We start from the raw sequence: 26,543 nt of genomic DNA on the forward strand, positions 1-26,543 counted from the left end.
AGAGCCCCGCCATGAAAGCACAGCGGTCCTGGTTTATACTGAATGCAGACTCAGCATTCATACCAGTGGATGCAAGGCCTATCTGGCCTCTGCCGCAACTAAGGAGTACGGCATCCGAGTTTTACAGCGCAACTCCACGCTCGAGCTCCGAGGAGCCTTGCCCACGATGTAGGCATAACCACAACCACCATGAAAATCCCACTAGGGGGCCAACCGCAAATAACCGGGCCGAGAACACATCCTCCAGGAATTCTCCTGCAGCATATGCTCTCAGAGGGTCATCCCGGTTCCCATAGTACCAGATAACCTCCGGTGAGGCTTCGTGGCAGAGCCACTACAGATGAGTCTCTTGCAGACTCGGGTTTGATCGCCCTCCTCAAGTACGTGGGGGCGGAACTCCCCAACGGGAACATAAGGTCAGTGAGAATGCAGACAAACGAAGTAGGAACGAATTAAGTGAACCCTTGGCCCCCAGCAAGCGACCAAGAAAAAGAAGGTCCTTTCGCCGAAAAAAGTTGCGCCGATAAAAGTTCCGGGTAGTTCTTCGACTACGCCACCAACTTTGACAAAAGCGAAAAGTTTACAGCTCATAAAACCGAACAATAAACAAAGATGGGCGCCGAAAAGCGGCAGAAGGAAAAACAAGAATTCGTTCAAAAATAATCATTATTTCCAGGAAAGAAAATATGTCTTACGCCGATATCCTTCGTCAACTCAAAGCCAATCCGGAATTGAGTCATATCAGGTTCACCCAAAAAGGGTATCTGATGCTGGAGCTAAACAAATCCGTAGAGAAGATAGCAGAAATTTTTCGCAGCCAGGTGGAGAAGGTGCTAGGTGAGCAAGCTGAAGTCAAAGTTTGAAAGCAACAGATAGTAATCGAGTGCAAAGACCTAGACGAGGTCACATCACGAGAGGATATCCATGCCGGAAAAACCAGGATAGGCGGAGGGTTCACTGGAACATTCGAGGAAGAAACTCTCTTCGCAGCTTTAGAAGGCGGTCATGACCCGAAGCGAACAACACTGGAAAATTTTAGTCAGCTATGTCAACGGGTAACTGAGGTATGCAAGTCTACTATACCGCGACGGAAGTTCCACCGCAGTTGAAAATCAAACTACTAATGAAACAAAAAAATCGCGTCGTTGAGAGCACCTTGTCTGTTGCTTCCCGCCTGATGGAAAAGGCAGAGCTTGGTTCTGCTACCGAAGCCCCAAAAACCACAGGGCGCACCCTTTTTATATCCCCGATCTGTCTTTTAGACACTGGAAAGATGTTAGAAGGCGTAACGTACAACAGGTTGCTTCCGTTCGCCGAGCGGCAGTACGGGTTTCCGAGAGCACGGTCCACTGTTGATGCAATAGCAACGGTCATGGACGTGGCTCGGGAGGTATTGGCCGCTGGTATGTGCTAACGTTGGATGTCAGGAATGCCCTTAACTTGGCCAACATGGGTTGGATTAAGGGCACTCTGGCTAAACTGGATGCTTCTGGTTACCTAGCTGGGAGAGGCTTCTTTCATACGAGATGGATGACGGGCCGAAGGAATATGTTGTGACGGCGGGTGTTCCCCAAGGCTCCGTACTAGGGCCCTTGCTGTGGAACATAATGTATGATGGAGTGCTCGGTCTTCATGTGCCAAAGAGGCAACATTGAGTGATTTTGAAGACGACCTGGCGGTGGTAGTAGTGGCGAAACAGCCACAAGGCGTGGAACTGTATGCAAGTGCAACCACTCATGTCAACAAACCATGACCCTGAATGGTGAAAATGCAGCTGGCGGGGAAAAAGCCGGAGGCGTTTCTTGTTACTAATCGCAGAAAAAACAATACTGTCAGAACCCGGGTTGATAATCACGAGGTCGTTTCAAAATCGGTCATTACATACCTGGAGTAATGATCGATGTCAAGTTAAACATCGAGGGGCACCTGGATTATGCGAAATGGCAACAAAGGATGATTCCCAATATTGGAGGGTCAAAATCTAGTCGTCAAACCCGACAACGAAAACGGAATAACGATTCGTACATTTTCTCATGGAACGTCCGCCTCCTGTACAGACTGAATGTTGCTCAGTAGCTAACCAACACCCTGTCCCAATATAAGGCTGATGAAACAGCGCTACAAGAGATGCGCTGGACAAGAACTAGTTTCCTAGAGTCCAGTAAACCATGTGCTCGGGGTAAGTTTCTTAGTCGTCCAAATGAAACCTGCAATTATCGTATTTGAAAACGTAAGCGAACGGCTATGTACTCTGCGCTTCCGAGGCAAATTTATAAATATAAGCCTCATTAACGTTCACGCCCATAGACAGGAGACTGCAGAGTCGGAGAAGGAGACCTTCTACGAGACAGTTGAACGGACCCTCGAAACTTATCCCAAGTAGGATATCTAAATCATACAGTGCAGCAATTATGGAGGTATCACGTTGCGGAGTACCATCTATAAGATATTCTCCGCTATCTTGCTAGGCCGGATAGCCCCATATGCCCAGAATATCGTTGGACCACACCAGACAGGCTTCACTACAGGCAAATAGATCAGCAACATATCAGATTTTCTCTTTGCGGCAAGCAATGGGAAAACTGCTAGAATATGGACATCACTTGCACCATCTTTTCATCGACTTTAAAGCCTCCTTTGACAGCATAGCCAGGATAAAACTGTACACGCCCATGAGACAATCCGGTATCCCCACGAAATTGGTAAGATTGACTACGCTGACCCTGACCAATGTGCGAGGCCAGATAAAAGCAGTAGGATCACTCTCGAAGCCACCAATAACGTTCTACGACAAGGGAATGCCCCCTCACGCGTCCTCTTTAACCTGGCCCTAAAGAAATACAAATGTAGATACGAGCGATCATCCTCTTTAAGTTCGCCCAACTGCTGGCCTATGCTGATGATATTGATATTGTGGGAAGAACAACGCGAGATATAGAGTCGATAGCCAGGGTGAAAATGTACGCGCTACCAAATTGTTAAGACTGATTAGGCTGACTTTGACTAATGTGCGAGGCCAGATAAAGGCAGCAGGGTCACTCTCGAGACCATTCAACATCCTCTACGAGGAAGACTAGCAAATTAGCGGAGGTACACTTCGGGTCCTGCAGGTTTGTTTGCGTGCATAATCTGCTTCCGTGAGTGGTTCGTCAGACCGTCGATTCTCACCTCGTCCAACAGCATGTTGGCGACATCGATTGGATCCAGGTTATCGTTCAGTTTTGCAGAACGGAGCACTTTCTCCTTTGCGTTCCCAACTCGGAACCGCACTTTATAGTCTACCTTTTGCAGTGCCTCCAGGCACTATCCCTTTATACAGAGCAGGAAAGAATGGCTATTCACCTGGGTTCCTCTTCCTTGATAACTACCCAGTCGTCCATGGGAATGTTGAGGTTTTGAAGGCCCAGAAATTGGACGAGCTTGTCCTTATCCATGCGGATCATTGGCAATCAGATGCGAGCGATCGGTCTCCTGGAAATTTCGCCGTATTGGATAATTTTGAGCTTTAGGCTCTCCCAGGCGTCGCTGATCTTAGTAACATACGAACGGAGAAAGTCCCTGAAGAATTGGTCTTCGCAAGTTATAACGTGGAACCCATGTGTTGACTTTGGTGTCCAAGAGACGCTCAATGACCATCTCCGACTGCCTGACGTTAATGCTGGTGCACACCTCCAGCGCTAGTTTGTCGCTAATGGAAATCTCATCCGCCAGCGCCACACGTAACTGGCTCTTAGCCACGTCGCCAGTCTGTTGCTGCTTGTCTTTCAGCGGAGATTACTTAGCGTCCGAGCTCCTACTTACTCTGCTCCGTTCCGTTTATGTTTTTGTTCCATCTCGTCTTGAGATAGATTGCATTTGAGAGCGGTGGGCTTCCCCTTTTCCTCGTCTAGCAGGTTTTTGCTGTTATATTCCTCAACAATCGCCTGGTATTTCGCGGGGACCTTTTCATCATGCAGGTCGACAATACCGACCTCCATATTCTTCGCAATCTTGCAGAGACTATGCATGACCTTATGATACTAACTATTGAGCAGCGCTCCTATGGACTTTCGCTTCTTAGCTGGTTTCTGGTGACCGGCGTTCTTGTCGATCTTTGCTTTTGAGGGATCCCCCGACATCGACTGTTTCTGGTTAGGAGTACTATGTCTGGCACTCGCTACACCCAGCCTGACGGCAGTGGATTCCGTCTGCCGCCTCGTTACGGGAGGTTCTGGCGGTTGGTTTAAAGGCAGCGGTTGTAATGACTTTCTGACTTGTGGGTGATCAGTCGACAGTTCAGAGTGGTCGTAGAGGACCTAGAGGGAAGGCTTATTCCGAAAACCCAAAATGATGGCAAAATTGATCGTGAAAGTCCACCCGCAAATACTGAAGCTCCATTCAAGCGGTCCGTCGACATGTGCTTTCACGCTTCTGTGCTAGCCAGGCTCGGGAATGTGGGGGGTCCTTTGAGCGCTTCAATCCCTCACGTGTCATCATACAAAATTCAAGTGTCTATACCAGTGCGTGGGTCTTCACCGGATCCTGAAAAGAATCGCAAAAACATGGGGATTCGCATAAGCCTAACGAGATAAACCAAAACGCGAGCCAAAACCTGAAAATAAAAATCTCCGAATGCCGCAATCGAGGGGGTAGGATTCATGACGGATTACAGCCTCAATCCTTGTTTCTTTTGCCTCAGATCTTCGGTGAAGCGCGGCCTTTCAGGCTTCCTCCCTTTTTTGACACCCTACGGCCATTATTTGGGCTAAGAAGAAGGAGAGAGCAAAGGAATCGTGGTGCTCAGGTCCGGAGATTTACGGCACTACGCGCGGTCGAGCCGTCGTTGCTTTTTCTTCCATTTCAGATTTTAGCTCGCGTATTGGTTCATTTCATTAGGCTTGCGCAAATCCCCTTTGCTTGTGTGATTATTTTCAAGCTCCGGTGCGGGCCCATGCATCGGTATAGATACGGGAGTTTTGTAGAATAACACGGGAGGGATCGGAACACTTAAAGGACACCCCTCCCCACACACATTCGAGAGCCTGGCTAGAATAGAGGCGTGCATGCACGTGTCGACAGGGCGCTTGGATGGAGCTTCAGTATTTCCGGACAGACCTTAACGGTTAACTTAGCCATTTTTTCTTAGGTTTTGGGATAGCTCTTCCCTCTAGATCGCTCTCGGCCACCCAGGATGGCTGAATGATCATTCACAATTCTAGAAAATCATTACACTGTACTGCGGCTGGCACCGGTTGTACTGCTCTTGACGGATACTGTCTCCTTGCTGGATGCCAGCAGCTCATCCTTCGATGATGCGCATCACCACCTCTTTTTCCCTCGTCGGTTTGTTATTTTTATTTTTGTTAATTAAGTCCATGCCTTGATACCACGAGTAATCCGTGAGGAATGTCCACCCTGGCTGGCTAGACCACCAAGATAAGGGTCGTATTTAAAACTAAAGGTGCTTAGGGTATTCAAAGTTCGGATACTAAAGACCACGCTCCCCATTGGCCACGCAGCCCTCGGCGTATACTGTTCCACCATGGCTTGGGGTCCTATTAACATATTTTTCAGTGCCAGGAAGACGATACCCGGTCTGTTGCTTCGGCTCATTCGGCAGGTCCACAGGCCGTTCACACATGACTAACTGGCAAACTGGATGCGCCTACTATCAGCCCAGTGACTTTTGGTCCGCCCGAAGACGGTTTCTAGCACTCACCGCGAAGACGTCGCGCGAGGACTTGACAAATTATGCAACTTTCACCTGAAGCATAATTAGACCATGCCGTCAAAAAAAAGTCGAAGTAAAATAACTTTTCTTCTTTTAACCTGACGAATAAATCTATTTGTACTACGGAGAACGGTGATATTTAGTGATGTTTTGTAATGTGATATCACATCAACATGGACAATACAAAACATTACTTATTATATAAATAATTTTACGGTCACTTTGGTGTTAAAGAATGTTGCGACGTTTGGTGATAATTGGATCACCCTCGATTACCTCGATGGTAATATGATATTACATACGCTTTGAAGTGATATCACTTTTGCGATATTACATAAATCACCTTACAAAATCTACTGTGTGATGTTATAAGATGTTACTGAAGTGAAATATAACCTTCATGAAAGGTTCTTTCCCGAGGAAAGAAACACTGAGATCCATGGCTTGAGTCTATCATAACTATTGTTGATCAGATTTTGCTAGGATATAATTTGACTTCATTTTTTTACATGATACCTTCATGATTTAAAATAATTTCCAAACAAAATAGATTTTCCTGCTAAATGATTAAATCTAGTATTGCATTACCAAATACCTAAATAAACACGTATGAACAAAAGGCCATAAACTCTAAAAATAAACTCCATTAACTCAGAAGGTTGACTTTACAGCCTGCTAATCCCAATGTCCATCCTATTAGGCAAATAATTTACTAATTATTTAATTATTTGTGCAAATTAAAAACCACTCAAAGTACCAAATTCAATAATTTATGTTCATGTCTTTCCAGTTTTGCTTCTATGTTGGGTGGCTGAAGGTGGCCGAGGTGCTGATAAACCCCTTCGGCGAAGATGACGATGATATTGAACTCAACTGGCTGATCGATCGACACATCAAGGTAAGTCTAACTTAACTGCTCAGAGTGTTAGAAGGCAAAATATCTATGTTGGGTTACATGGAATTTTGGGTAGATCATGTTGCGATCAGACGATCGAATTCTCTGAATCCACTTATGCTGGCGAATATGAAAAAATTAGTCGTAAGTAGTTTTTTCCGAAAGGAACAGGTTTGCTTGATTAGCTTCGCGGTGATATCACACAATAACGATAAACATAACAAAATAAGTACGAGTTAATGAGAATATCATAAGTTTTATCATAAATTGCCTTAGTTTGTGGGAACCCTGAATTGTGCTGATTCATTTCCTTTTCTTGATGTTTAGCAGTTGAGGTTCAGGGAAGATAGTCGGTGAAGTGAAGTGAGATAAGTCCGTGATGTTAATACCCATTTTTGGAAAAGTTGATTGCGTAGATAGACTTGGATAGACAGGGTGGCATTTCGGAAACATCCCCCCATTTGCAAAGGAAACAATCTACAAATCTAAACAGAATGCAATGAAACGCCTCCGAATCTACTGAAATCCATAAGAACTCCACTTTTCTCACACCCAAAGTCGATTAAATTCACCTGAACCTATGCCAGCACTTCAAGTCATCAACCTATTAAGCCTCTCAGCCCAGAGCAAGGTGTGTATCTTCGCATAGCATGCGTGGGCCATAAACAGGTGCCTTCGTAGCCATGCCACTATCGTCTGGCTTAGAAATCGACAAAATTCCGTGACATTAAAATTTCCAAATTAAAATTCAACACCATCTTTCAAGATTTTCTGCATTTGGCTAATGGATTGCGCTTAACAGATAGTCAAACCATTTAAGTATGTCGGCGCGCTGAGAAAGTACCTTTAATTATTTAATGACAAATTTTTGCTTGGCTGCAGAGGCATCCACACCTGTTGAAGTTGTGTGGGTGTATCTTTGACACGGTCGTGGCAGAAGATATTTATGGAACTTTAGATACTGAGGTCTTTCGTCTTTGACGGTGATTGTTGATTGACATAATTGTATTCCGAGTAGAATACACACCTTCGCAAATAATTTGAATTGCATAGAAAAAATGGGGTTTTTGTTGGGATAAAATCTTCTAATATAACATTTAATTTCCTATAGTTTTTACTGCAAAATCTTTCAGACATTTTGAAAGTTTAAATCCAGTGTTGATTTGCGATTACGAGAATAATTGCATTTAAATGCACAAATTTTCTTGGGCATATTCCGGCACAAAACGGTCGAGATCAACGCTCTCTTCGTTTTTCTATCACAAAATCTTGTTATTTGCCTTTCAGCAAATTAATCCATCAAATTAAATCTTCAACAAAACATTTTTAGAAAAAATCAACACAAAATGTTGTATAAACAATGGCTTCCAAAGGCTTGTATACATGTTTGAAGATATTATGTATTAGCCACGTTTAAAGTCACGACATGATGGGGTATCGGCCACGATATAATGAGGCGATGATTCTGCGTTACTGGTAGGTCATGATCAGATAAGATATACACCCAAGTTATAACTCTGAATGTTTCTATTTTAATTACCAAACAAGTTATTTTGCGTGATTTTGCGCAGTAGTTACGTGGCAAAATTACAGAGATCGTATTTTGAATCTGAACAGGGTTTTCGGAAATTGATAGATATTAAAGGTGACCCGGGCGCACAAAGGTTAATTATAAGCCGATCACGTTCTTTTTTTTTAAGCGCAAATTAAATATGAAACCCGCATATCTCAAAAACTTCTTGGGAACTGAGAATTTTCTGCACTTACTTATGCCTTACTAAAATAAAAAAACTACCAAAGTGCTGGTTAGTTAAATTCAACGGGAAAAACGACCACGTATTCGGGCTCCTTAGTAAAAGACGAACTCTATAGTTCCCTCAAGTCGATATTTGCTTCACTACCTGCCAGTTGTGGAGCTACTCAATGGCATAATACAAGCCAAGCGCAAGGAAACTATATACAGGAGACTCAACTCAGAGCGCATTCTTTGAAATTGTATGGTGACGGAAAATCATTGCACATCTTCGGCCGCGATGGGAGATGTGCGACAAAAATTCCGCGCATAACGGCTGGTGTAAGTGCTGTGTATGTAATGCAGCACATTAGTTTGCGCCCACGTGGTTGCGGGCACATGACTTCGAGTTGATGCGAGCACATGGACGTATCTGTCATAACAATATACATTGGCCAGCTATTTATGACTTCCCACATCCCAGCGGAAACCAGAGGCAGGGGTAATTGATCCATGTTTGCTCTCCTAGGAAGTGAGGAGGAAATAAACTGATGCAAGCAAGATCAATCTTTTGGATTCATCCGTTTCCTGCTGGTATAGGATGAGGAAACACATACAATAAAACCATCTAGGAGACATCCCACATAGGCCACGGGTTTCTTACCTACCTCGTGCCTACCAGAAAGGTATACAAGGAGATTCCGTGCCACTTTGCTGCTGAATTTGCCCCTCCTGTATATAGCATTCTTGGCCAGGCGCTTGTACGTCTTCTACTCCCTCGATAATAGTGCCGTGATATTAAGTAGCTACTGTAAAGCAGATTAAAGCAAGAAGTACGAAAATGGCGATCAAGTCCGAGGAGGTCCTATACTCGGTTTGGTCTACGAAACTATGTCGGAATATTGATGCAAAAGTGTAATTTACTCTTCTTCTTTTTCTTCAGCCTGCGCCCCATTCACAAGCGGGGTCGGCTCATCATGATCGGTTTCACCATTGAGCTCTATCGAATGCCTGATCTGGGTGCAATCTTGAGAATTATAAAGGGTTGCTTTCGTGCACATGTTACAAAGTGTTGTTCAAAATAATCGGCAGAAGTCTCGAACTATTCGTCAAAAATATTGCTGGCGAATTACAGGGAGGATTTCGACCTGGAAAGTCAATGAATAATTAGAAATCATATTCTCAGTGAAACAGATACTAAACAAATGTTGCTAGTATAACATAGATGTTCATCCCAAGCCCAGGTAAAGGAGGTCGGTTTGAGGCAACGTAATTTGTACTACCCTCAGTAAAGCAAAGAAGAGATTAAGGAAATTGATTTATAAAGTATATTTGGAATTATTCCACTATGCACTATCCTTCATGATCTCTCTTAGTGATAGATCCCGCAACTGGTCGACCAAGAAAATGCATCCAATGTCGCTAAAAATAAAATGACCGGATCGAGTTACAAGCAACGAAGAAATGCTAGGGCGTCCACCTCGGTTGACGCGGCAGGACGGGCCACGGTCCTATCAAGAAATGGGCAAGTGTTCTCGAAGCATGGATAGCGTCAGGACGTAAGTAAAATAGTCCGAGCAAAGCAAATATATGCCTGCACGCTAAATATTGGCACCCTGACTGGAAAGACCGAGGAACTTACAAGAGCCCTTTGAAAAAGGCGCATTGATATCTGCGCTCTGAAAGAAACCCCATGGTCTGGTGCCAAAAGCTGCGACCTATCACGCGAACGCGGTAAAAATGGATATAAACTTGTCTATTTTGGCAGCCCACAAACTCAATACCGTGTGGGCATTCCCATTTCAGAGTGTTCCCATAATGCCATTAAAGAAGTCGAACGATTTGATGACCGACTGATGAAGCTAACCATTATATCAGCTGGTCGCACTATTCACTTCTACACCCGGTACACAGGTCACCCTGATGCCGACCTGATTGTCTTCTGTGGCGATTTCGTGAGAAGAAAGAAGAAATGATTTCACTTACGCGATTTCCAACCATTATGAATGGGGAAGAATCGTGAAACCAAATTAAAGGCACGATTCATTAAGCCCTGACGACAACACATCTGAGCTTTGGAAACGAAGAACTGGGACCCAACACGACTCAGTGAATTGTTCAATCGGGGTACTGAGGAAGGTAGAACCCCATCTGACTGGCAAAAAAGTATCACAGTTCCAATATGGAAAAAGAAAGGTCGTTCAGCAGAATGTTCAAATTACCGTCTTATCCGGTTAATTTCCCGTACCATGAAGATTTTCGAACGCATCCTTGACAACCGTATTCGCGAGATCGTTGAAATAACCATGAAATAAGCGGTATTTCTCAAGAACTGTGGAACTACTCATGCAATATACGCATTGGATCGTGTGCCTCACGAACTCACGTGCACTGGGTTCGATTGCTCTACAACGACCCGAAAAGTAAAGTTCGAAGTGTGACGGGAGTATCAAAACCACTTCGTGTCTCTGTTGGCGTTCAGCAAGAAGTCGTCCTTTCATCACTAATCTTTGTTCTTGTTATGGACACTATCACACCGGACATCCAACGTCCTCCGCCCTAGCATCTAATAGCAAAAACGATATCGATCAACTTGTCCAAAAATAAACTGATCGCCTCTTGTAGCACCGTCTCAGATTGAATCTCAATAGAACTGAATTTTTGACCACCGATCCCTATAAAACAGGCACACTCACTGCCGCTGACAGTGACCTTCCCAGAACTAAGCGATTTTAATATCTCGGATCTATGCTCTATCTATCAGCAAATTGAGAACTGCGTTATGAAGTTGCTTCACGCATTAGCGCAATCTTGATCTGGTGGCGTTCCGCAACTGGTGTTCTTTGTGATTGACGTATCAGTGAACGCTCTATCCAGCTTGAGCGGGAATTCCAACGATATAAGGTAGACAGTCTGGACCTATCCAAAGTAAGATGATGTGACTCTGGAGAGTACTTCTCTCCCCTTACGGCAAGGTGCTTTTGCAGTCCGGAAAGCCAAGTGGTAGCAGACCCGACGCTTCTGATCGCTACCGCGAGGCGTACTCTCTTGATCTAGCAGCCGGTGTTTGACAGACTTCTAATTGCAAGACTCTGAGGTTAAGGAGCCCCACAATTGTACAATGTTATGCACCATGGGAGACTTCGAATAAACTAGAGAAGGTTGCTTTCTAGGAGCAATTACACGCATCTCTGGGGAGACTTCTTAAAGGTGACATTGTAGATATGCTTAACAAAAGAGACGCCGACTTCGGCCTCGAAAAGGATCAACATCTGATATTCGCTTAAGTTAATTTTCGTGTTGCGTGAGCCACTTCTCACAGAGTTGGAGAGTTGCGACCCCCTAAGCTCAACATTGACCGCTTGCTATTGCTCGACAGTGGGAGAGCCGAGCAGATATACTGAGTAACTCGGCTGAGAATATGGATGTGCATTGTGCCACCATCAAAACTGCTCTTTTTTTGAGTGCTACGCCGATTGCGGGTCAAGTTCCAGAGGGTCATCATAAGATCTGACTTACTGCGCAATCGGGGAAGCGGATCGATGAATACAAAGGATTCAGAGCTCTATGGACCACTGTGAGTTATAGCGGCGGTGACGCGTTCAAACTACGATACCGCGGAAAATCCCTAGAAGCAGTGTATGCCATGACAAGAGAAAATTCGCTATTGCGCTGGTTAGGCAAGCGGATGATGCGGCAGATGGCAATGTCTTGAAAAATGTATACCGCATCACGAAAAAGCTTGCATCTGGTCATAAATCTTTCGATGCTCCTGTGAAGGACATCAATAGTCCACAATGATGAACAAGTGAAAGGATGGAAAGAACACTTCACCATTGTTTTTAACCATATCACATCTGGTTGGGTTCCTCTTTTTGTAGATGAAATAGCTAATTGCGGAAACGGACTGTTCTTCCAAGTAGAAGAGAAATCATTTCGAGCATCAATACACTCAAGCGGGCGCTGGACTTGACGGTCTCCCCACATACGTATCCAGTCGTACGGAAACAGTTAAGCCCATGGTGTTTAACGTAGGTACCTGCCGTTTTTGTGACCACAATCAGAGCCCCGCTGAGGCAAGCAACAACGGTACCAGTCTATACCAAGTGCATGGCTTAGCATTTATACTGATGGATGCAAGAATTACCTAAACCTCTACCGAACTAAGGATTACGGCACCCATGTTGAAACGCAACACCACGCCGAGGCCCAAAGGTCTCTTCTCGCTTGAGCATTACCACAGCCCCCATGAAGCTCCCACTAGGGGGTCAACCGCAAACAACCTAGCTGTACTCACATACAACGGGAGTTCACCCGAAGTATTAGAGTCCAGGGACTATCCCGGTTCCCATGGTGCCAGTATACCCCTGGTAAGGTTTCGTGACCAAATTGCCACTTCAGATGAGTCCCCGTGCAGACTCGGGTCTGATCGCCCTAATTAGGCCTTTGGTGCATTCGCCTACTGCATCACGGCCGGCAAGCCAAGGTGAGTACAGCATCTCCCGGTGGCACCACTATGGAGGTTCTCCTCGGCCACTTGGTTTTGGTTTGACCGACAGGATTGCCGCCCCGTCTTCCTCACTGCCACCTCTGAGCACATATTCTAGGGAACAAAAAAAGTCACAGGGTGACATATCGGGCGAATAAGGCGGCTTTTGCAACACGGCGATCCCTTTAGAGGCTAAATACTGGGACATGCTGAGGGCGGTGTTGCACGGCGCGTTGTCGTGATGAAGGATCCAGTTACGAGCGATGTCTGGGCGTACCCTGTTGACTCATTTTCTCAATCTTTCGAATACTTGGCGATAGTAGACTTGATTTACGGTTGCCCCGGTGAAACAAATTCTTTACGGACAATTTCACGGCTATCAAAAAAGGTAATAATCATCGTTTTCACTTTCGATTTGCTCATGCGAGCTTTTTCCGGGAGGAGGCATGCAGAGACAACCATTGTGAGTTTTAGCGTTTGATTTCCAGGTTGTATTGGAAAAACCATTGCCTTTAATAATTCGATCAAGCAGTGTGGAATCGTTTTCCACTTGTTCCAAACAGTCTTCTGCGACGGTCATTTGATGCTGCTTTTGCTCCTCAGAAAGGTTCTTTGGAACTATCTTCGCGCACAACTTTTTCATCTCGAAATCGCCTGTTAAAATTTGTCTGACTATTTCACGGTTCACACCCAGTTCCGAGGCCAACATTCGAACTGCTAAACGCTGATCTTCACGGATTAGGACGCGCATTCGCGTCAATCCGCACCTCGACTGAACGACGCTTTCACACGCTTTATGCCATCGAAACACCTGGGCGCGACTAAGAGTACTATCACAATGCACTTTTACAATTTTAGCGTACGTTTCCGAAGCTGCTTCGCCCAAACAGGTGCAAAATTTTATCGCGACGCATTGCTCTAGATTTCGTTTCTCCATTTTCGTGACGAGAACCACCAACACACGTCTACTCAATACGACACAGTAGGCGAACTAAACAAGCTAGAGCGCTGGTGAATATATCAATGGAGAGAGGAAGAATTCCGGCGAAGGGTAAGGGAATTTGAAGGTCACACGTTTACCACAAGCGCGGCAATAAAATCAGTCTCATTACTTAATTGTCTAACCTCGTATTTAACCAATTCGACTGTAATTCCATTGGCTTTTGACGACCTATGTTTTTTAAGCCGATGAATTGCACGGGCTGTTTCTTCTATGCTTGGTGGTGGCAGCATTTGTCCGTCGTCTTTAGTTGGTGGGACCTGCAACTCGTCGATATTTTGGTTCTAGATCAGTTCATCAAAATACTCAACCCATCGTTCTAATATGCCCATTCTGTCGGAAATCAGATTTCCCTCTTTGTCTCGGCGGGATGAACATCGAGGTCTGTAAGGCTTCATCCTGCTGACTTTTTGGTAAAACTTCCGCGCCTGATGCGGTTGCTCCCTGTACTTTTCGATTTCACAGACTTGTTGATTCTCCCAGGCTTCCTTTTTCCGTCTGTGAAGTCGCCTCTCCGCTCGACGGAGTTCGTGATAAGTCTCCATGCCCGCGTCCTTTAAGATTGCAATATTACTCGGTATGCAGCATTCTTCCGTTCCATTGCTAGCTTACATTCATCATCACACCAGCCACTCCGACTATTCTTGCGGCTGGGGCCAAGGATCCTTGTGGCGGTATCAATAATAACGCCCTTCAGGTGGTTGTGAAGATCATTTGTTGATGCCTCATCTCCATGATCTCTGTTGACTGCGATTGTCAAAGGACGGTCTTGTAATTTGGGCTCGGAGCACCATGCCAACGAGATAGTGATCCGAGTCTATATTGCCCCCCTCCTTATATGTTCTTACATTCTTCAAGACTGAGGGATGGCGGCGTTTGATCAGCACGTGGCCAATTTGTTTGAAAGTGGCCCTTCTGGAGGGGCCCGTGTTTGTTTGTGGACCGCTTTCCGCGCAAACTAGCTACTTCCAATAACCATTTAGTGCCATACTATTGAACTGCTTCTAAACTGAATAATCCGCAGTCCGTTATCATTGGCATCCCTATGTAAGCTATGGAAGCCGACATATCACCTAAATACAATAAGTATGAATTTGGTATCTTACTTAGGACAGGCCTCGAGCGTCCGTTCAACTGCCAAGGTATCCTCCTCCGACTCTGCAGTCTCCTCTGTAGGGGTGTGAGCATTTATGAGGCTTATATTTCTAAACTTGCCTCCCAAACGCAGAGTGCGTAGCTTTTCGCTTATATTTTCAATGCGGATAACAGCAGGTTTAATTTTTTTGGCTGACCAAGAAACCTACTCCGATTACATGGTTTACTGGATGGCCACTATAATACATTGTGTAGCGGCTCCTCTCCAGGAAGCCGGTCCCTGTCAATCGCATCTCTTGCGACGCTTTGACATCAGCCTTAGATTGGAACAAGGTATCGGCTAGCTGCTCAGCAGCATTCAGTCTGTACAGGGAGCGCACGTTGAGAATGGGAAAATGCTCAAATCGTTATTCCGTTGTCGTTGCCGGGTTTCAAGTTCATCCTGTCTGAGACTCCTGTTGTGGCTTCGTAACATCAGTTTTCTGTGTCTGGTTGTCAGCCCTACCCAACCCTCAACCTGGAGGACCAGTTGGTACAATTTGTTCCGTTTTTAGGCGCGGGAGATTCGCTATCATCTTTTTCCGTCCGCAGTTTTCATGTAGGGAAGAACTCCCAGCGATCACCATGGGGAGGTGAAGATGGGGTTTGGTAGTAGAGCTGTTGGTGTTGATTCAGCAGGCGTTTCCCAGGTTTTATGCTCAATCGTGGGTACCAATTCACGTTTCGCCCTGGGACCTATACTCCCCTTGGCCTCCTTCCTCCTCTTCCTTCCCGGTTGTGGATGTAGCCTGCCTCGCATCGCCTACCATTCCCCTTCTTACTCCTCTCCTTGTCGGACCTGGCTACGATGGTCTTCCCAACCTATTTTTGCTTAAAACTGCTCAGTCCATCTCCCTTCCCCTATCCCTTAGTTCGCCTGGAAGAGAATCATTTTCCCATACTATCTGTTTTATGGCTTGCCTCTTACCTTTTCAACCGATCCTGCCGCGTGTCTTTTGACGGCTGCACACCCCGCCTCTTCTCCGCCTCCCCTGGCGTCCCGCAGGGATCTATTCTGGATCCTTTGCTTTTTTATTTTTTATCAACGAATTTTTCGCGGAAAGGTTGCAAACCGGCTTTCGAGCATGGCATGGCATTTTGAGCCATTTGTGAGTTTTGTAGGGTTTGCTTTGGAAATCGAACATTTAGGGAAAGGGAAGGCCTCAAGATCCATAATTTTTCGAGTGTTTAATTATTTTTCATTATTTGGATTAATTACGTTATTTGATTCTTTACTTACACCTATTTGTATTAATTTTGTTTGTTGATTTTGCTCAGTTTTCTTTCAATTCTAAAAATTTTTTTTCGTATTGATTGTGTCTATATTGCCATCGCATCCTATAACCTGATTTATGATGGCATAACAACATTTTTGCTTATCAACCAGCTCCTTGGTTACCTCAATCCTGCATGTGGATTTCGGACTGTTGTCTCCTATTGCACACACCCTTTTTAAGGACTCATTGAATAAATGCGATATCCTTGAACTGATGTGAGACCTAAGTTCCATGTGAAGGTTTTGACAGTTACCTTAAAGCCTTAACCGAAGACAATTCTGTAGAACTACTACTTCGTGGTGTGAGACATAAAATAGAGAAGCATTTTCTACTTCCCTAATTAGTGCTGTAGGTTATTCCGCTGAATTTGAAAAGGGGATGAACACGCAGTGCATCTCAGAAAATCCTCAGTCTGATAATGAAGCTGCTGGTAATGATTAGTTTTATTAAAATTGGCGGCAGCTGTCTGGACGGCACCGATCTTTCTGCTGCAGTTGCGAGGTTCCAAACATGTAGAAGTCCCTATGCCCAAAACCTCGTGTTCCAGAACCTAGCCCCAGTTATCAGGGCTTTCGTGTCGACGCACGTAGGACTGGAATACTATCAAGCGGCACTTAAAGGAATCTTCGGTATCTCTACGATACCCTTCGTTATCTCTACGATATCGATAATATATGCTCGAACTTTCGCTTATGTCAGAATCGACATTAGATAATGCGCAACCATCGCCTCTTTAACTCCATCAGATGGCTCAGTCAGGATATCTTTCCATAGGTGTATACAGTGCCTAAAAGAAGGAATATTCCTTGCCCAGTGGAACAAGCAAAAGTTGGTGTTGCTTTCGAAGCCTGGCAAGCCACCTGGAAACCCAGCGTCTTATCGTCCTATCTGCCTGTTGGATACAATGGGGAAGATGATGGAGAGAGTCATCTACAACAGACTCCTGCCCATCGTCGAAGCCAGCAATGGTTTTTCGGAACGCCAGTTTGGTTTCCGACGCGCCCACTCTACGGTGGACGCAATTGGCATGGTGGTAAACCTGCCAAAAGGTGCACTGATTTCTGCCGGCTGCTGTGCCGTGGTGGCGTTAGATGTCAAAAACGCATTCAACTCGGTCAACTGGAATAGAATTAAACGGGCGTTGGCTGACATAGGTGTCCCCGGATACTTAGCGAATTTGGTGGAAAACTACCTCTCAGAGAGGACTCTCTGGCACGGGACGGATGAGGGCCCCAAAGAGTACATTGTCACAGCCGGGGTACCACAGGGATCGGTATTTGGTCCCCTGTTGTGGGATATCATGTATAACGGGGTGCTTGCTCTTCCCGTCACAGAGGGGACTACGATTGTCGGCTTTGCTGATGACCTAGCTATGATTGTTGCAGCAAAACACCCAGAAGATGTGGAGGTTTACGCAACAGAAACAGTGAGAGCGGTAAAGTCCTGGCTAGAAATGGTCGGGCTGCCCTTCGCGGACGCGAAAACGGAAGCGGTCTTAATAACGAAACGCAGAAAAAATAACACTGTAAAAGTGGAGGTCGGTGGACATACGGTCGTATCAAAGCCGGCTATCAAATACCTGGGGGTAATAATTGACACCAAATTGAGTTTTAGGGAACACCTAGAGTATGCATGCCAAAAGGCAGCCAGTGCCACCACGGCACTTGCAAAAATGTTGCCAAATATTGATGGGCCGAAACATTGCCGGAGGTTGGTGCTAGCCGGAGTGGTGCGCTCCATCCTGCTCTACTCGTCGCCTGTGTGGACAGAGGCGCTTGCAAACTCTCAGAGACGGAAGCAGGTGAATTCGGTTTACCGGCGGATGGCTTTGAGAGTTTGCAGTGCTTTTAGAACCACATCAGAGGAGGCAGTATTGGTGGTGGCAGGCATGATCCCGGTGGACATTCTGGCCAAAAAATGAGTGTCCTGTACAATGCAAGACATATGGAGGGGCATGCACAGCGTAGAAATGCGGCAAGGTCAGAGTCGCTTGATCTCTGGCAACGCAGATGGGACGAGTCTGCGAAAGGTCGGTGGACGCACGGGGTCATTCCCAACATTAAGGTCTGGCTTGAGTGAAAGCATGGGGAGACTAACTACCACATTACCCAGTTCCTCACGGGGCACGGTGGTTGTTACAGGCAGTATCTGCACCGCATAGGGTTGAGAATGGAGGAATGCCCTTTTTCGAAACCTTAACCATCATCCCCTTCTTCCTGGGAAATATGGAGGAGCATACCGTATCCGTATGTTACGGTGGCTAGCCAGTTCATTCACGTGAGATGTTGGACCGTTGGAAAGTATGGTGGTGAAGAGAGATTAGGAAGCCACCATAAACGTGCCTGGATGGACCATACCAGTACCATACCATGGATAGAAATTTTGACACCATGATAAGTCGAAAGGCCAACGCCTTAGAAAATAATACGGGAATTTTTCTAGCAATAATTACAATAAACTTCTCATGAGGAAAATAAATGTTTCTCAAAAATAAAAAAAAATATATTTTCTTTTAGATCCAGTAGGAATGCAGAGAAATCACACGTAAAATCAATATTCCTCCTCCCCTTGACTAGGTTCCTTATAAAACGTGATTGACTGCACTTAATTTTATCTAAAGTTATTTATAAGATTTTATCTTGATGAATAAATTAAGTGTGTCCGAAGCGATGTTTCTACGTGGTTAAATGTAAAGTACTCTCGTACAAATAACAGCAAAATAGGAAATAAATCTCAACAAATAGCTCGTATCACATTTCAAATCAATACCTGACACTTTGTAAGCAATTGCTGCAACTATGCAAAAGTATCTTTTTTAAGTTTAACTTATTTCGCATGGGGAATTAACTATTCAAAATTTGGAAAATTGTGATATGGCAGCGTGTGATATCATTTCACTTATCTGAGCGCTGAGCGGTGAAAGTTCGATTCTCCGAGTAGATTTTCAAGGCGTGATTTGTCACAAAACTTATTGCATGCGCAGATTTTAAATTCAAATGGAATTCAGATATTTTCTGAATGAAATTATAATATCAGATACAAATTTTCAGAAATGCATCTTTTACTGGTCATTTTTTGGGTACAAATATGAAACATTTGTTCCATTCTAAAAGATTGGACTCTCTCTAATGGGAGGAGATAATTTCGTTTCGGTTGAATGTTCGTCGAAATGTTCAATAATTTACCCATTTTTACAGCTGCTATGACGAGGTAGGTAGGTTGACAAAACAACGCTTGCAATCAGCAGAAGGCAATGACCAGGTGTTTTATTCGATAACTCTTTTTTAAGGTTTTGTGTGAAACAAAGTCGATTCAATGTCTGTCTGACCGTCTGTGGCCCTTTCTGTCTTTTTTCCGTAAGTGAAAATTTTTCAAAGACACGGGTACACATGTGACAGCGTGTGGGATTCATGGCCACTAAAATCACCCGCTAACTACTGTCCTCTTTCACGCGGAACCACCGCAAAATATTTCGTCTCTAAATGGACATGGCTCTGGCATCTCTCTTCGCCCACCATTTATTCGCAACCGCGTCTTTATCGCCTCGTCTGTCTCTCTCAATCTGCAATGAGTCTGTTCCACCATGTCGTTAACTGCATTCCTGTTCTCCTGGCACGAAAGCATTTTCCCAATCAGATTTTCCAGTGCTATGGTTCCTTCCAATGTCTCTAGACCCTTTCTTTCCTTTGCGTAACTAGGACAACGGAAGAAAACACGCTGCGGGTCCTAGCTAGTACAGTTAGATAAACCATCCAGTTTGCACCTGTAAAGTTATTTGTGGTATCCGCCATTTCCCGTAAAAAACTGCATGAGATCATAGTTTACACACCATGTATTCTCTGCGTTCACGTCTTGATACTGAGATTCAATTAACGTGTCCTTGGAAACTTTTTTGCCCGTTTCCACCATTTTTACTACCTGCTTAACAATCTCTCCCTTTCGACTTTTTTCGGGGGCCGTTTGTTGCGCCGTTGATGACCTTAGAGGAAGAATCGGGTTCATCACAGATGCCCAGTCATCACGTCGCCCAAAATGCCGATCGGCATCATTCCGACTACATTTGGTACCAGCCTAAGCCATGTTAACATTGGACGCCTTGGTGCAAACATGTAACTGTTGTTTGAAATTCAGTCAAGCATCTATCGTCACTCCAAGGTATTTTATTGTGGAACCTGACCTTTAAATTTCCCCATCATAACCCTGTAATTTCTTCCCCATGGGTCTGCATCCACCTCTGCGCAGAGTTGTTTGAAGTAATCACTCTTGCTTTGCTGTATAGTTAGCTTCAGGTTTCTTCGAGTTTCCTTGGAAACACCTCAACACGCCTCAAATTCTGGTCAATCCTATCCATTGCTCTCCGGGCCAGTCGCCATGATGTTTAACTGCACGAAGGCTTTCAAGAGACAACATCCTCTTGCATTCCCCAATAAGCTTCCCCATTCTGTGGCCTATGCATTGAAGTTACTGGCGATCCCTTTTGGTCTCAATCCTTTTCCAAGATTAATCTATCCCGCATGTCTTCGATTTCAGCCAACGTCAGGCTTGGAGGAGCATAGACATATATGCCGTCTTTTTTTTGCCCATATGAAGTCACTTGTTGCCAAATACATTCCTATGTAGCTTGGTCCACGGATGTCCACAACGTCGCACCACCGGTAGGATCGTTGCATCCCGAGCATTGTAAATCGGTCAGGCCGATCAACCGGTCCAGATATCCATACAAGAGTAACTTGAAACATCTTTTCCAAGAAGTTTGATTTCTAAGGCCACGGACTACCCACCCCCACATCTAGCAGCTTGCGCGCTGCTTCTGATGGTAACCGGGTGGTCTTCGTCTGTGTACACCTTTCTGAGGCTTATAATGGATGCCTGCTGCAAGTGGTTCAGCTTGAACTACTCCGCTAAAGTAATGCAGATTTCCGCTTTGGAAATGAACTCATCTAGGTCCGTGCACTGTATTGCAAACGTATGCTTTTGAGCACACACGGCAGCACTTTCCCAAGTAAATTTTTTACTTGGCTGCCGAAGCCTTCTGTTTTGCTCTCTTCGGACATTTTCGTCTCATGCTGGAGCTCCTCCTTCTGGTTCCTCCGTGTCCTGCTTACATTTCACCTCAAGTCTTTGAGTTCAGAATCAACTTTCACCCTTCTTATTAACATGTCTGCGTAAGACTAACACGTGCTTAAGATGATGATAACCTCGGGACGGATCCTCATTCTCTCCTTCTTCTTTTTAAGCTATTTTTGATCAGCCTTAGTCCCCTTAGTGGCGCCAATCTTTCTGGCACTATTTTCACGCCCACCGAGGTTTTAGGCCTCTTCCTTAAAGTGGGCAATAGACCTTCTTGTTTTTTTAGGAACCTGCCGGTTTCCTGGAAAGGATCCTCCCTTTCCCGAACCCTCTTTTTTCTCTGCCCATCCACGAGTATACGCGTTACCGTTGAAGAAGTAATTTTTGGATACCAACTCCGGAGCCTGACGGTTCTCACCATGTGTTTGATTGCTTGGTGCACGTTGTGATTATCTTTGATAAACTACTCCAACTTAACAATTTTCGCTCCAAAGAAAAGGAAGGGTGACTCTTCCAGATCAGATTTCTGTTGCACAGCCTCCATTCTCCTTTCCACACATTCTGAGACATTAACAGGGTTCCTTTAGTCCACATCTTTTCTCCGCCTTGGAGGACATCTCATAGTCGTTGAGCTTCTCCTAACTCCCCTAACACTTAACCGTTAGATGCATTTGGTGTCACTACTACTATTGACGCCCACCGTTCTCCCCTGGGCACATCCTTCTTCGCTTTTGTTATGGGTATTCAAAAGAGCGATATACTCGGTTTAAACATCTCCATGCCTAAGCTGTGCTTGAAGCATTAGATGCCACAATGGCGAAGCTGTCAATCACCACGGCACTACTGTCGAGGGATATAAACGACTGGGATTCTTATCGCCTACTCCCAAAACCCGCCTTTACTGGAGTTACGAACCCCAGCACCGTTAATTTACACACCTTCTCTTCGCCCATGTTGGCTTATTTATCTGGATCACCTTCCGATAGCCTTTCTTCACTCGTTTCTTCTTCTTTTTTCTACAAAAGGCATCTCCTTCTCCATTCACTCTCCCCGTGAGACTGTTAATCAAGATGATCCTCTTCCTCTATTTTTTACTTCTAAAATTCTCCTGCCGTAGTATTCCGTGGATATTCTTTAGTGTTTGTTCCACCGCTTCCACATCTCAATCAAACTCAACATATTCTCCACTATGTTTTTCGCTGATAAGTGGATATTGAGTACCGCTCCCATTTCACTTTTATACGATGTGAACCTTGGATAGTGGAAGAATACATACTCCGCAATCGCCGTTCCGTACTCGCAAGTCGGGCAGTTCGGAGAATTATCATGATCAAATCGTTGAAGGTATCCTCGATAACCACCATGTCCGCCTAGAAACTGTGTCAAGCCTTGGCTCACGTTACCATGCCACCGTTTATTCAAGCTTTCACGTTCGGTATCAACTTTTGAGAGTGTCCTTATTGTGCTTTGAGGAGCAGAACAGCTGTAGATATGCACGCCGTTTACTTTTTCCCCTAACAAAGCCGACTCTTGGGGATGCCATTGTTTCTTGAATGGCTTGCAGCCTGCATGCCCACATCGCCGCTTTTCCCGATAAGTTTTTCACCCACGTAGCACCAATGTAATTTCAGTAAGGTTCACGTATTACCGCCACGTCCAAATTCGACTCTCGATTGGTTTGCGAGAGCAAGTCTTGAGCAGCCTCGCAATGGTTGAGGTTTATTTGTATCAACTTCATTTAACCCTACGATTCAGCTCCCTCCTATATGCCGGGCACTTTCCACCACTTGCAACGAGCTGGTCGTCCACTCCCTTTTTACCTCTACATATCATGCATCATAGATCTTTGTGCAGTCTTTGATAAAGTGGCCCTCACCTCCAAATATCCTGGACCTTCTCGGTCTATGTTGCTCACTAGTACATGCTGCCGCAAAGTGACCGAAATCGAGGCATCTGAAACATCTCTTGAGAGATGTTGCTCCCTTAATCGGCACACGATCCAACCTATTCTTACTTTGCCTGCAGTAATCAATTTAATCCTTAATTCCACCGCCAAGCTAATAATAGCAGCCTCTGTACCTCCATATGCCTTCTTCACGCTTTTGATGGCACTTTCTTCTATTTCCCTACGGTTGAATTGTTCCCTTAGCGTAGCACAGAGGTCCTCTCGTGATGTGATCTCATTTAGGTCTTTGCATTCGATTGCCAGCTGTTGCTTCCGAGCTTTCACGTCTGCCTGCTCATCTAGCACCTTTTCCACCTGACCGCGAAATCTATCCACTGTCTTCTCGCTAGATTTGTTTAGCTCAAGCATCAATTCCCCCTGATGCGACTTACACTGCCGCCCAAGTCTGTCAATTCAGGATCGGCTTTGACTTTCCGAAGGATATCGGCATAGGACATATCTCCTCTCTTGAAAATAATGACTATTTCTGAGAGAATCTTCTTTTTCTCTTTCTGACGCCTTTTCAGCCCACCTTTGTCCATTCTTCGGGTTTACGAGCTGTAGGGTCTACCCGTTTTTTCAAAGTTGGGGCCGTAATCGAAGAACTACCATAAACTTTGTCTAGCGAAACTTTCTTCAGCGAAGAGCGCTTTTTCTTCTTGCCCCGTTGTTGGACACCAAGGGGTTCACTTATCCCATCCCTACTCCATAAGGAACGTGTTCTCACTTGCCTTATGTTAAGGAGGCGTCACTTACATCTCCCGAGTGCCTTAGCCACATGACGCTTAGGCGTTTTTCTCCTCCACCGCCCTAATCTAGGACAACTTAATACCACGTATCAGAGGCCTGATATTTTGTTGAATATCCCACCTCTCCTTAATGAATTCATAGAGTTCGTTTATGCGTTCCGTAAGTGCTATTGTGGTTTGCTACCTTCCAGGATCTTCTTTTACAGCATCAATAACTATGCCAGTCCGGGGAATTTCCATATTCCGTTCCGAGTCCCACGACGAATCTCGACTGTCTAGGGGTAATGTTGCCCTCAGTGGTGACCTCCTAAGTTTTGAGCTTTTTCCAAAAGGATCCGGTGTAGATCTCATTTCCACTCCCGCTTGCCCACTCCCAAAAACCGCCGGTACTGGGTATCCGAAGCCCTGCACCGTAAAAAAATACCCTTCTCGTTGTCCATATTTGTTTTGATTTCTGGGTATCCTCTCCATAGCCAATTTTTACCCCCGGCTGGGGTTTTTTTTGGGAGTAGGGTAGGTGAATGCGTTTACCCACAGAGTGTTGGACTCCCGCAACAGCACGCTGGCGGACTACCAACTAAACACCTCCCTGTCATCAGAGAACTAGCCTGGAACCGTTTGACACACTAGTTCGGGCTAGCCCTCCCGCTCTCCCGGCTTTGGGAGCCTTCAAGTCAGGGAGTTCCTTTCACCAACGGGAGGGGAGGGGAGGAAGGGAGTTGTTGTTAGTTCAGGGAACCCCTTACCGTCAGATCCCTCTGCCGGTCGAGTTCAATCTTCTTCGTAGTAAAAAGAGCCCGAACATAATGCGCAATACGATTCCAGCTGCCAGCGGGGGGGGGGGGGTTTACTTCCCACCTACAAGGCCTGCTCATAACGCCTGCACCGAGCGTTCCCTTATCCGTACGAAGGGATGCTTCTGCTTATAGGGAATCTTCAAATAATTTGTGGTTAAAAACTTTAAAACGAGACGAGTGGGAACCTGGGTTATCAAATTAAAGAGTCAATTACACTCGATTGAACAGATATGAAGATACCTCTCAACTTTTTATTAGTCTGTTTTTTTAGCATTCCAGCGGACTCTATTATGCAATCGAATTTCACTATCAAAATGCGCAGCAGGAAATAATATATTAGCAATCCGCGTAACTTCCTCTTTGATCATTTCTCATCTTAAAACTTTACGGAATATAAAAATGTTGCAGATACACCCTCCCATCAGTTTTACCTTTCAATACTGATCCCTGCAAAACAAGCCAACATTCAAGATGACAATAACAAATTGCCGAATCCAATTGCTAATAAATTTCACAAATTTAGCAAACTATCAAGACTGAGATCTAGTCGTGGGCTAGCATGTGTTTTAATCCGGAACTGAGGTTGCCATAATACACAGATTATCTGGCGGTTATGCAAAGTGACGGTGACTAATAACCCGCCAGTGTCCGCAGTAACCCACACGGGTCCGAAGTCACGGTCCAGGTGAAAACAGAAAGTTCTCGTGCCGGCTGGACGATCTGAGTCAATTTGGTCAACTCAGATTAGATAAGATGCATATTGTGTAACATCCAACGGCACGATCACACTAATGTTGCATGAAAACATGAATTTGGAAACAATCTAAATAGACTGTGGCATCCACAGAAGTATACATGCAGGTATTACCACTTAATAGGCTCTTGTGGCAACTCAAAAACACTAAGTACTCCTAAGATATATCATCAGTACAAGGCAGAAGGTAGGTAACCGCTGAAGGAGTTCCAAGATAGATAGATAGCCGCCGAGTATCTAAACTTGACTCTCCACAGCTCATTTCATTAGAATTTCATTACATTCTGCAGTAAAACCTAAACCACTGAGAAAATAGACCACTAAAGAGCGTTTACTTAGTTCTGCTCGATCAATGAAGACCTTGCAAGGTTGTTTGTTCCGAGAAAGAGGAACGACCTCAAAAGTTTTTAGGTTACATACTTACCTGTCCGCATTCGATTTAGAATAGACGCTTCGTGCATCCAAAAACCATTCCTAATCACCTTATTATTCACGGTTTGTGGTTTTGGACGGTCATTCCAGCAAAAAATTATTACAAACCTATAAGTGCCTATTCTGGCACACGCACGAGTATAAAGATACAAATGTATCTATGTTATGTGGGTTGACTATTGTACATAAAACAAGTTTATGTTTTGTTATTTGGAATTTTATTAGATTTATTATGAAAGGTGAATAGTACGTCCTACAGGTGAGAAGCGGGTGGACCAAGGGAGGGTGTAATTGGTCTTCGATCATTTAATTGTTGCATTTCAATAGATACTAAATAATATCATAATAGCATAACGGAAAGTCTGCATCTAGTATTTCGACATGTGTATCTTTCATTATTAAAGTTTTTCATCGTTGGGTTTGCTGGAATGAAACACTTCACTGGACTTTGAGCAACACTTTAATGGACATTTGTGGCTGTTGAGATTTATAAACAAGACTTGAAGGCAAAATAATTTTATGCTATTTCCCGATGGTTATCATAGTAACGGCAGTTGGC

The 26,543-nt window shown here is 44.8% G+C and overlaps 1 protein-coding gene across 3 annotated transcripts in view; it reads left to right on the forward strand.

The window, feature by feature from the left end:
- LOC119649385 (bestrophin-2) overlaps window positions 1–26,543 on the forward strand; it is a 121,887-nt gene that overhangs the window by 80,340 nt on the left and 15,004 nt on the right. For all 3 annotated transcript variants that reach the window (XM_038051503.1, XM_038051505.1, XM_038051504.1), the window contains exon 7: window positions 6,501–6,608. In XM_038051503.1, the coding sequence (XP_037907431.1) occupies window positions 6,501–6,608 (108 nt within the window). The remainder of the gene's footprint in view (window positions 1–6,500; window positions 6,609–26,543) is intronic.

The sequence above is a fragment of the Hermetia illucens genome, chromosome 2 (assembly GCF_905115235.1).
Source record: "Hermetia illucens chromosome 2, iHerIll2.2.curated.20191125, whole genome shotgun sequence".
In the NCBI taxonomy this organism is placed as follows: Eukaryota; Metazoa; Arthropoda; class Insecta; order Diptera; family Stratiomyidae; genus Hermetia; species Hermetia illucens.